Genomic DNA, 13254 nt, shown 5'->3' on the forward strand with positions numbered 1-13254 from the left:
TGAAAAGACGCTTACTCCTTGGAAGGAAAGTTATGACCAACCTAGACAGTATACTAAGAAGCAGAGACATTACTTTGCCCACAAAGGTCTGTCTAATCAAGGCTATAGTTTTTCCAGTAGTCTTATATGGATGTGAGAGTTGGACTATAAAGTAACCTGATCGCTGAAGAATTGATGCTTTTGAACTGTTGTGATGGAGAAAACTCTTGAGAGTCCCTTGGACTGCAAGGAAATCCAACCAGTCCATCCTAAATGAGATCAGTCTTGGGTGTTCATTGGAAGGACTGATGTTGAAGCTGAAACTCCAATACTTTGGCTACCTGATGCAAAGACTGACTCATTTGAAAAGACCCTGATGTTGGGAAAGATTGAAAACAGGAGGAGAAGGGGATGACAGAGAATAAGATGGTTGGATGGCATCACTGACCCAATGGACATGAGTTTCAGTAAGCTCTGGGAGAAGTCAAAATCACATTGATTATGTTCTTTCCAGCCAGCTACAGAGAAGCTCTATACAGTCAGCAAAAGCAAGAAATGGATTCTATTGTGTCTCAGATCATGAGCTCCTCATTGCAAAACTCAGGCTTAAATTGAAATAACGAAGGAGAATCACTAGGGCATTCAGATATAGCCTCAACCAAATCCCTTATGATTATACAGTGAAGGTGATAAATAGATTCAAGGGATCAAAACTAGTAAAGAGAGTGCCTGAAAAATTGTGGACAGAGGTTCCTAATCTTACAAAGGAAGCAGTGATCAAAAGCAGCTCAAAGAAAAATGCAAGTAAGAAAGTGGCTGTCTGAGGAGGCTTTACAAATATCTGAGCAAGGAAGGGAAGTGAAAGGCAAGGGAGAAGGGAAAGATATACCCAACTGAATGCAGAGTTCCAGAGAATATCAAGGAGATATAAGAAAATTTTCTTAAGTGAACAGTGCAAAGCAATAGAGGAAAACAATAGAAAGGGAAAGACTAGAGATCTTTTTTTTTAGAAAACTGGAGATATCAAGGTACATTCCATTCATGGGTATGCACAATAAAGGACAGAAATGATAAGAACCTAATAGAAGCATGCAAGATTAAGACCATACAGAAAGATCTTAATGACCTGGATAACCAGTAGGGTGTATTCACTGACTTAAAGGTGGACATCCTGGAGTCTGAAGTCAAGTTTGCCTTTTGATACATTACTATGAACAAAGCTAGCAGAGGTGACAGAATTCCTGCTGAGTTATTTAAAATTCTGAAATATGATGCTGCTAAAGTGCTGCACTCAATATGCCAGCATTTGGAAAAATCAGCAGTGGCCACAGGACTAGGAAAAGATCAGTTTTCATTCCAACCTCAAAAAAAGGCAATGCCAAAGAATGTTCCAAGTATTGCACAATTGAGCTTATTTCACAAGCTAGCAAGGCTATGCTAGAAATCCTTCAAACTTGGCTTCACCAGTACATGAACACAGAAATTCCAGATGTATAATCTCAGTTTCAAGGAAGCGGGGAAATCAGAGACCAAATTGCCAACATTTGTTGGATCATGGAGAAAATAAGAGAGTTTCAGAAACACATCTAATTCTGTTTCATTGATTACACTATAAAGCCATTGACTGTGTGGATCACAACAAACTGTGGAAAATTCTTAGAGATGGGAATACCAGATCACCTTACCTGTTTCCTGAGAAATATGTACGCTAGTTAAGAAGAAACACTTCAAACTAAGCAGAGAATTACTGGTTCAAAATTGGGTAAGGAGTATGACAAGGCTGTATATTGTCTCCTTGCTTATTTAACTTCTATGCAGAGTACATCATGCAAGGTACCAGGTTGGATGAATCACAAGCTGAAATCAAGATTGCCAGGAGAAATATCAGCAACCTCAGATAAGCAGATGATACCACTCTAATGGCAGAAAGTGAAGAGGAACTAAAGAGCTTCTTGATGAAAGTGAAAGAGGAGAGTGAAAAAGCTGGCTTAAAACTCAACATGTAAAAAATTAAGATCATGGCATCCAGTCCCATCATTTTATGGCAAATAGATAATGAAACAATGGAAAGAGTGACAATTTATTTTCTTGGGCTCCAAAATCACTACAAATGGTGACTGCAGCCATGAAATTAAAAGATGCTTGCTCCTCATAAGAAAAGCTGTGACAAACCTAGGGAGCCTGATTTTACATTCAGGCTGTGATTCATACATCCTGACATTACTTTGTCAACAAAAGTCCATATAGTTAAAGATATGTTTTTTTCCAGTAGTCATGTATTTATGTGAAAGTCAAACCATAAAGAGGGCTGAGTGCCAAGGAATTGATGCTTTCAAAGTGTGGTGTTGGAGAAGACTCTGGAGAATCGCTTGAACTGCAAGAAGATAAAACCAGTCAATCCTAAAGTAAATCAACCCTGAGTACTTATTGAAAGGAGTGATGCTGAAGCTGAAGCTCCAATACTATGTCCACCTGCTGCAAAGAGCTGGCTCATTTGAAAAGCAATGATGCTGGGAAAGTGAAGAAAAAGAAGAGGCAACAGAGGATGAGATGGTTAGACAGTATCACCAACTCAATGGACGTGAATTTGAGCAAAGTCCAAGGAGATAGTGGAGGACAGAGGAGCCTGGTGTGCTACAGCCCATGGGGTTGAGAGGACTCAGACATGACTCATCAAATTAAAAGCACAGCTCTTACAAAAATATATGGGAAATGGAAAATTGAAAGGAACTTTAAATTATATCACAAGTATTCTTATTACATGATTATTACATCTCTTCCTATAATATCTTTATCTACCTATAATCTATCCACCTATAGTCATAAGAAAATATATTAAATATCCCTGAGAGTATTGGGTATTACATACTTCAAGTAAAGCCAGATACATTTACTTTATGATTTTTATTTTAGAAACTTTGTATTAACTAATGGGCTTAAAATCTTTCATGCTTCCTTCCTAGAAGCACAGTAGCTTTAGGAATAAAACTACAAATACATTTAAAAAATTTTTATTCTATTTCCTTATACTTTTTTAGATCTTATTCTACAGATCAGACAATCAAATAAATTACATTAGTAGTTTCACCTAGGTCTATCCATCCTATTAAAGTAACTTGGAAGTGTGTTCCATAAACAAACATTGATTTTGGCTCTAGAAGGCTTTCATAATTGGTTTCATAAGGTTCTCATACCCCTGTTGTCATTAATCCCACTTTAAATGCAGGTCCATCATCTAAACAAGGGTGCATATATGAATTGAGTCACACTACTGGGTGACATGTCAGTGCATTAAGTTTGCAGGTCATTTTCATGATGAGATTTTATTTATTTAGTCTGCTCTGGTTGCTTCTGAGATGATTTTATTAAAGAAGTAATAAAGACTTGTAGGTACAAAGGGTGTATACAGAAGCATGTAGACTGTCACACGCTGAATACAGACTTGCTGTTAAGAATGCATAATACCACAAAATAACAAGATGAGAACCTTTTATTGGCAGATATGCACAAGCAAATATCAGTCCAGGCTTGGGCTAAATCAATAATCTCCATATGTGATGGGGTAGCAAATAATCTGTACAACCACAAAGACCTTTCTTTATATTTGCCTTGATTTTTTGTTTTATTTAATAAGAATGAATTTGTGCTCTTTGCATAAATTGGAACAGTAGCTAGAATAATGTGTTGGTAAAATGGGGTAAATCATTGCTACTGGATTTTTCTTTGTGAATGTGTTCAATATTTGCATTCAGCTCACAAACTGGAGAATGAATAGCTTAATGTTTAATAATCATATAAATTAAATCATATTAATGCAAATTGACAGAAAATATTGGCAATGACATGCTATTAACAAAAAATACTATGACATTTTTATGTTGAAGGATAAGAATAAAAAGATAATAAATACCTTCTTCCTGTAGTTGTGCTAGGATATGTGGTAATGTCCAGAAAATATCTATGTGACCTTGAAAGAGAAAAATTAGAGGCAATTATTTAGCTGATGAGAAGTTAGAACCTCTATGTACATTTTAAATAAAAGCATTGGATTCTGGTTAGTGTTTTCCTGTGTTGAGTTCATGCATTTGGTCTGTGTAAATACAGCCAAGCTACAGCAGGCAAGCAGCAGTCAGCTCCAGGCTGGGTCTCTTCTGAAGTCACTTGTAAACCTGATTGAAGGAAAGAACAAAGAAATAAAGGGAAATGTATTCTCCTTTCATATGTACCTTTAGTGCATTTAGGCATTTGAGATAAAAAAAAATTCACTGACGCTTAACATCTTAATCTGCTTTTGAAAGATCAGAAAAATAGAGGCCAAATTTTAATTGTATGCACACAAAATATTTCTTCCAATGCATCTTTCTCCAAACCTAAGTCTGTGTCTAGATTTCTTTCCCTCGAAATCCTTAAAATTTCCTGAATAAGTAAATCACTAGAGCATAAAGTGATTTCTGATTAGGGAAAAAAAAAAAAGAGAGAGAGAGAGGCTTGTTTCCTTTGGATGACTGGATAATAGTAAAAATGAAATGGAATTCTTAGGATATAATCCTACATAATTTAACCATGGCATAAATGACACGTGACAAAGAAAAGGTTATATCTTCACTTCACACTAATTTTTTTTTAATTGTAAGTTAAGTGTTTAAGTATAACTGTATCCAATATCATTACTGCAAAAACAAATGGTAGGTGCTAGCTGTCACTTGAAATGCTGTTTCTTTTTTATTTTCATCTCTTTAAATATTTTAATTAGAAGATGTATGCTGTGTTCTAAGTTGCTTCAGTAGTGTCTGACTCTTGGCGACCCTATGGACTGTAGCCTGCTAGGCTACTTTGTCCATAGGATTCTCCAGGCAAGACTATTGGAGTGGGTTGCCATTCCCTTCTTCAGGGGATCTGCCCGACTCAGCGGTCAAACCCTTGTCTCTTATATCTCTTGCATTGGCAGGCACGTTCTTTACCACTAGCATCACCTGGGAAGCCCAGGATCGGAGGATAATTGCTTTAAAGTGTTGTGATGGTTTCTGCCATACAGCAAGGCAAATCAGACATAAGTATATATATATATATACCTTATATACACCCTCCTCATATATATACCCTCCTCTTTAGCCTCCCTCATATCCCACTCCCCATCCCACTCCTCTAGGTTGTTCCAGAGCAACAGTCTGGGCTCTACATGTCCATCAACAGATGAATGGATAAAGAAGTTGTGATACATATATACAATGAAATAGTACTCAGTCATAAAAGGAACAAATGTGAGTCATTTGAACTGAGGTAAATGAACCCATAGTCTGTCACACAGAGTGAAGTAAGTCAGAAAGAGAAAAATAAATATCGTAAATTAAGAAACATACATGAAGTGTTATTTCTTGATTTTTGGCATTCCTTCATCTACAATGTGAAAAACCACTCTATTCATTCTTCATCCCACCATAGACATATGTAATGACTGACAGGTTTGCCATATGCTCTATGGATATCCTTTAATGAAAGACATCGACACCTGTCTTTGGAGCTAGAATTTGTATACAATATTAGAAATAAAATTTAAATCAATTTAAATTATATTTATGAAAGCAATGCATTTTGTTGAAGTAGTGAAAAATATACTTTAAAATAGGAAATCAATATTAAGATAGAAATGTCCCTATAGTAATAATAGTTCAAAGTTCAGTAATGAACAAGTCTTCTGAGAAAAAAAAAAAAAAAGAAAACCTATCCTGACTGTATTGGACTATATTATTGTCACACTAAAATTTTCTGGTTTTATAAAGCTTTTATAGGCAGTGTCCTTATGTAATGATGGATATATACTAATTTAAATTTCTTTATAAATATTTTTATTTTATAAATATTTCTATTTATAGATGTTACTTTTTAAACATATGTATTGTATGATTGTGACAGACTCATGTCAAATATGGATTGTCATTATATTTATTTATTTTTGTAAAGTTGGGTCTAGACCTAAAAGTACTGTAGGGCATTAATTTCTATTGTAAAAATATGTTCTCTTGACTGATGACAAACATTTTTAGGGATGAAAAGGCCCTTTCCTTTTAAAGACTTTTGGCATAAACTTCAAACTGTCTCTCATTCTGGGACTTTGAGAGTGAATTTGCCTGAAGAAATCATTCCTACCCACAACCTGAAATAAGACTTAAGTGGACAAAGATGATAAGAGTAAAATATTTTAATGTTCAGTTTATTTTATTAACAAAATAATAAATTATCACTTCATAACTATGACCAACCTAGATAGAATTTTAAAAGCAACAAAGGCCCGTCTACTCAAGGTGATGGTTTATCCAGTAGTCATGTGTGGATGTGAGAGTTGGACTATAAAGAAAGCTGAGCACCAAAGAATCGATGCTTTTGAACTGTGGTGTTGGAGAAGACTCTTGAGAGTCCCTTGGACTACAAGGAGATCCAGCCAGTCCATCCTAAAGGAAATCAGTCCTGGGTGTTCATTGGAAGGACTGATGCTGAAGCTGAAACTCCAATACTTTGACTATCTGATGTGAAGAGCTGACCCATTGGAAAAGACCCTGATGCTGGGAGGGACTGGGGGCAGGAAGAGGAGGGGAAAACAGAGGATTAGATGGTTGGATGGCATCACCAACTCAATGGACATGGCTTTGGGTGGACTCCGTGAGTTGGTGAAGGACAGGGAAACCTGGCGTGCTGCAGTTCATGGGGTCGCAAAGAGTCGGACACGACTGAGCGACTGAACTGAACTGAACGTAAATTACTTTGACATTATCATTTTAAGTTCTGTAATGAAAACCAAAACAGAACATACATTTTGAATTAAAACTAGGAAATCTTCTCTGACTGAAATAATTTAAACAATTTACAGAATATAAAAGTCACCTATTGAAGTAAGAAGACAAGAATACTCCAAGCAAGAATACTGGAGGGGGTTGCCATTCCTTCCCCAGGGGATCATCCTGACCCAGGGATGGAATTCATGTCTCTTGCATTTTGGGCAGATTCTTTGCTGCCCTCATCTGTAAAACTACTGAAGTTATGAGCTTCTTGTGCTTCCCTTTCCTGAAGTCAAATATTATAGATTAAGATATAAAATTTATGGTGCTAACCTGTAATTTGTATTACACACCTAGTTTCTCAGCTCTTCTACACATCACAGAATCCATTGAAATTCTCAGCAAATGTGGTAAAACCTCAAGATAACACTCTTTGAGTGAATTTGCATGTGTTAGCATCTTTTGATCCACAGTCCTCTGTAGGCTTAATCCTCAAAGATACTGGAGGGCATATATATGGAATTCATTTTCTTGGGTGAGAGATATGGAGGGAAGGATGAAAATGAGCTAGTTTTGGCAGGCAACCACTCCTAGAATTACAAGGTGCAGAGTGAATGTTTGCATCACTACTGTTCTGCTGACCTCATCTCTCTGACTCCAAACACTTCAGAGAGTCCTGTGTCTGCTGACTCAGAGGGATTCTTGAAATGGCAGTAAATGCTTTGGAAAGTATCAATCAGTCTTATGACCTGGAATATTTTGCATAAAAAGTTTGCACTAGAGTTCCCTTTATCTTGCATCCTTGAAATATCTGGAGAGGAGAGCAATCTAGGTTTCAAATGGAGAGCCGCTAAAAAACAGGGAGATCTCAACAAAATTATGAAACAAAAGAGGAAAGCATAGTCTTGGAGATCTGAAAACAGTGTAGTTATAGGTCCCTCTCACACAATCTGGAAATCAGAGGAAAGACAGTCTTACAATATATACCAGGCTGTGGTGGGCTAACTCCAGCAAAGTAAGAATAAGAAACAGGAGAAACCCAGGGATCAGGAGAAAATGTGAAAATAATTGGTATTAATTCTTCTTTGGTGTTTGTAAATTCACTGGTGAAGTCATCATTCTGGTCCTGGAATTTCATCTCTTGGGAGAATTTTAATACTTGATTCAATCTTCTTGCTCATTGTTGCTTTGTTCAGATTACCTATTCATGAGTCAGTCTTAATAAATTGCATGCCTTTAGGAATCTATTTATTTCTTCTATGTTATCTAATTTGATGATGTATAATTGTCCACAGAAATCTAGATGAAGATACTGTTTGGTATTACTTATCTGTGGAATATATCTGTGGAATATATTATATATATATGCCAGTTTTATAGAGACAGAATAGAATGGTGGGTTCCACAGGCTGTTTGGAGGAAGAAATAAGATGTAGGTCAAAAGTTCAAACTTTCAGTCTTAAGAAGAATAAGTTCTGAGGATCTGATGTGTAGCATGGTGACTGTGTTAATACTATAGCACTGCAAATCTGGAAGTTGCTAAGAGTACATAAGTTTTTGTGATACACAGGCACAGTAAATGTAAATGTATGACAAATGTAGAAAAAGATAAAATGTGAGACAAGCTCCTTAGTCTGTCTCCTGTGGCTTCAGAGAAAACCTGATAGGAGATGATGACTCAATGAATACCAAGCTACACATTTACACTTCCAACCTGAAATTTTTAGCTGAAAATCAGCTGCACTTTTCCACATGCACCATGGTTCAGTGAAGGGGCTGTCCAGCCCTGGAGGCGAAGGTGAAATTAGCAGGCCCCTAGTATTCTTGAAAAGAAATAGGGACGAGTGCCTCAAAAATACTAGCCAGACCAGGGAAGAATCAAACATAAGATCCTAGGAAATTAGGTAATTCCCATAGTTGGGAATAGGAGAAGAGGGAGAAAAAAATTCTGACTGAACTCAACATTTGAGACAAAGAGATTTATAATCTCTGATAGAATAATTACATTATTTGTTGTTTCAGAATTGGAATGAGGAAACACAATGATATTGCTGGATTAAATTATCTGGAATAGGAATTCATGAACTAAGTTAAACTTCCGTATAGAACTATAAATAAAGTATATCATTTCTGTGGACATTTAAGATTTAATTGTGGCTTACATGCTTACCTATATACAATCTTTCACAATTTTCTCCAAGATTAATTTTATCCCTCAAATTTTCCTTCTGATTCCCTTTCATTTGATCACTGGAACTCATTGGCCTAAAATCTTATGATGCATTGGCTATAACACTCTAATTCTGCCCATTTCTCTAAAAAAATACTATGTTCTGGACCTCTCTCACCCTTCTTCATAACTGCATTCGCTCCATTAAAATTTACGTGGTCTCCATGTCACTATTTCTAGATTAGAAAAAAAAAAAAAAAAATGCTAACATCAACCAACTTAAAACCTGTCATATAAAGAATTAGAAAGATACTAAGGTTTCTTAACCTGGAACATTGTGGCCTTTAGATAGTCAGAGGACAGTTATTTTGAAAAGGAATTTGTTGAGAGTTACATCAGTTGAAAATTGTGTCATTATATCTGCATTTATTACATAAATTGTAAAGGAGTGTCATTAAAGCTACTTTAGGAAGAAGCAACACTAAGAAACCCTCATCCAATACATTTAACTTGGCCATGGATATTTAAGAATCTGCCTGCCAACGCAGAGCTGCAGGAGACTCAGTTTCAATCCTTACAATGGGAAGATACCCTGGAGAAGGAAATGGCTATCCACTCCAGTATTCTTGCCTGGAGAATTCCATGGACTAAGGAGCTTGGAAGGCTATAGTCCATGAGGTCACAGAAAGTCAGACATGCCTGAGCAACTATGAACAAGCACAGGTATTTAAGAGCACATGCATGCATGCCTGTGTGCTAAGTTGCTTCTGTCCTGTCCAACTGTTTGTGACCCTATGGTCCCGAGGCATGGTTCCTCTGTCCCATGGTTCCTATGGTCCCAGGTTCCTCTGTCCATGGAATTCTTCAGGCAAGAATAACAGAGTGGGTTGTTGCGCCCTCCTCCAGGGGATCTTCCCAACCCAAGGATCAAATCCTGTCTCTTTGGTCTCCTGCATTGGCAGGAGGGCTCTTTATCACTGGTGCCACAGAAATTAGCTAATATGAGGATCTCAATTTTTAATCTACTCAATATGGATTAATTTAACTTCAATAACCTCAATTTAAAATCTGAAAAATATGAAATATTTTATAGTTATATTTATAGTTATATTTCATATTTTAAAAAATTTTCCCCTTCTGTTGTAGTTGTCACTTTCATTGGCACTATGAAATCTAATTAAGCTTTTGAGCCCCCCCCCCCCCCCGCCCACCTGCCTAGTCACATTTTTTACTGTAACTTTAAACCTCTACACTGGGCTTTTACAGTTCTGTGGAGTTTTCCATTTTTTTTTTTCCATTTTTTTCTCTTTTTTTAAATTTTAATTTTTAAAACCTATCGTATTGCTTCTACATTTATTCCTACTGTTCTTTTCCACTTGCAGTTAATATTTAATGTATATAAATCTTGCTTATCTATCTATATCTAACTTTGCATATCAATCCTTTGTTTCCTTTCCTCTAAATATATTTATTAGTTTTGCTTTCATTGCTTTATTCCCCACTTGGCACCTTGCTTTAGTTTTGTTTTCCAGTTTGTGCTTTAGTTAGTTTTGTTATTAAGTGATAAATATAATTTTTTATTTCCTTTGTTTGACAGGTCAATTTACTGTACTTTATTTCTGTTGGACTGTTTTTATTTTATATAAAATAAAATATATTTTGGTCAGTTCCGCGCCGTGCGCCTGCACCCGCACAGCTCCTCTGTTCCCTGCCTCCATCCCGAGCGTGGCCTCTGCTCCTTCCTCACTCAACATGTCCTCATGTGCCACTCCCGCTGCCGTGAAGATTGGAGTAATTGGTGGAACAGGCCTAGATGATCCAGAAATCTTAGAGGGAAGAACTGAAAATTATGTGGATACTCCATTTGGCAAGCCTTCTGATGCCTTAGTTTTGGGGAAGATAAAGAATGTTGATTGCATCCTCCTTGCAAGGCATGGGAGGCAACATACCATCATGTCTTCGAAAGTCAACTATCAGGCGAACATCTGGGCTCTGAAGGAGGAGGGTTGTACCCATGTCATAGTGACCACAGCCTGTGGTTCCTTGAAGGAAGAGATTCAGCCTGGTGACATCATCATTATTGATCAGTTCATTGACAGGACTACCAGAAGGCTTCAGACCTTCTATGATGGAAATCATTCCTGTGCCAGAGGAGTGTGCCATATTCCAATGGCTGAACCATTCTGCCCTAAAACAAGAGAGGTCCTCATAGAGACTGCTAAGAAGCTAGGACTCAGGTGCCACTCAAAAGGGACAGCCATCACCATTGAGGGACCTCATTTCAGCTTCTGGGCAGAAAGCATCATGTTCCAAACCTGGGGGGCGGATGTTATTAACATGACCACAGTTCCAGAGGTGGTTCTTGCTAAGGAGGTTGGAATTTGCTATGCAAGTATTGCCATGGCAACAGATTATGATTGCTGGAAGGAGCATGAGGAAGGGGTTTCAGTGGACCGGGTCTTAAAGACCCTGAAAGAAAATGCCAATATAGCCAAAAGCTTACTTCTCACTGCCATACCTCAAATAGGATCCATGGAATTGTCAGCAACCCTCCTTAACATGAAGAAAACAGCCCAGTGTTCTGTTTTGTTACCAAGACATTAATATAGTATGGCTGCCCAGAAGACCAGGAGGCTTTGAAATTCCAGTCCTTTTGTGAATTGCTGCTTGAGAAAACATAGGAAAGATATGCAGCTTTCATGCTCTTGCTGCCCAAGGAAGACGTGATAAGACATTGCATTCATCAGAGATGCCTTCTCAAAGACTTGGGCTGCTTCAAATAACAGAAGGAAAGCAAATTACACTTCCAGAAAAGAAAAAAAAAGAAGACAACTTTCACCATTCCCCTATTAAATCTGTAACAATAAAGGTACTAATATTCCTATGCTACCAAGGAATTTGAAGAAGAAAGGCTCTTAGACTACTTACTGGTGTGACTCTAAGTTGGTATAATCTTTTTGGAGGGCAGTTTGGTTAAAATGTATCAAAGGCTTAAAAAACAGTCTTTGTGCTGGTTTAATTCCTGGGAATTTATCTTTAAGGAATTATCAGAGATACATGTAAATAATTATGAATAAAGAAGGATGTATAACATAGTTATCATAGCAAATATTCAAAACAATCTGAATATCTAACAGATGGAGGTAAATCATGGTCAAGCTCTTAATTAGACTGTGAAGCAGCCAACTGAACATCATGGCTTCACATAATGTACAAAACACATTGCTGCTATATAATATGGAATAAGGATATGTAAACATTTTACAGTACTAATTTTGTTTTAAAATTCTACATAGTTATGTACAAAGAATAGAAAGAAATATATGCACTCTTCTGTTATTGTATTTGGGAAGAGGGATTCTGGATAATTTTTACTTTTTCCATTTCTTCACATTTTTCTACAATGAATATAATTGAATAGTGAAGTTTTAGAAATAAAAATGAGCTTAGAAAGACCCGGTTCTTGAAAACCCACTGTTTTGGGTAATGCAGCAGAAGTTAAGATGGCACTGCTAAGAGGAGTTCTGTTTGAGTTCCATCTTTATATTGTTAAAAAGACCATTTATGATTCTGGTTAGAACAATATTTGGGTTTGCAACAATGTGAGAAAAGCTGAGTGTTTAATATGGAGCTAATCTTAAATTATTTAAGAGACCATATACACACATTATAGTGTGTCAGATATTTTTAAAACTGGTATTTGACTTTTTGTTTCTACACCTTTTTATGATTTGATGAATTATTTTACATGAGTTGATTTTTAAAAAATAAATGGAAGCTTAAAATGATTATTATTTGCCTGATTTTTTAACTGCCATTTGTCTGGGGTTCATCTTTGGTTTTTCCATTTTTGTGTATTTTAATCTCACTTAATGCCATAACAAACCACTTGTGGAATCTTCGTTCCTGATCAGAGATCAAGCCCGGAGCCTTGAATTGGGAACACTGACTCCAAGACCGTAGACTACCAAAGAACTAACCCAAGGGAGTATCAAATAGTAGGAACTCACACAAAGGAAACCACTTGAACACAAGACGAGGCATCACCCAACCACCAGTAGCACCCTATGCAGGAATCCTCATCTAAACAACAAGCAAAACAAAAGTACAAACCCAATTATCAGCAGACAGAATTACCACCTCATTCAGCCTTACTCATAAGAAGAAAAAAAAAAAAAAAAACACAACCCACCACCACAAACAACAAAAAAGACAACTCAGAATAAATCTCACCCTATACTAAGCTTACACAAACCACTGGACCAACCTTCAGTTCAGTTCAGTTCAGTTGCTCAGTCGTGTTCAACTCTTTGGGACCCCGTGAATTGCAAC

At 36.8% G+C, this 13254-nt stretch overlaps 1 protein-coding gene across 1 annotated transcript; it reads left to right on the forward strand.

Moving 5' to 3' along the window:
- Nucleotides 1–10669: 10669 nt before the first annotated feature.
- Nucleotides 10670–12615, forward strand: LOC139037699 (S-methyl-5'-thioadenosine phosphorylase-like). Its single transcript, XM_070474679.1, has one exon. It carries the CDS (start codon nt 10675–10677, stop codon nt 11524–11526), a length of 852 nt encoding a protein of 283 aa, XP_070330780.1. The 5' UTR covers nt 10670–10674; the 3' UTR covers nt 11527–12615.
- Nucleotides 12616–13254: the final 639 nt, after the last annotated feature.

Source organism: Odocoileus virginianus, chromosome 12 (genome assembly GCF_023699985.2).
Source record: "Odocoileus virginianus isolate 20LAN1187 ecotype Illinois chromosome 12, Ovbor_1.2, whole genome shotgun sequence".
NCBI classification, from domain to species: Eukaryota; Metazoa; Chordata; class Mammalia; order Artiodactyla; family Cervidae; genus Odocoileus; species Odocoileus virginianus.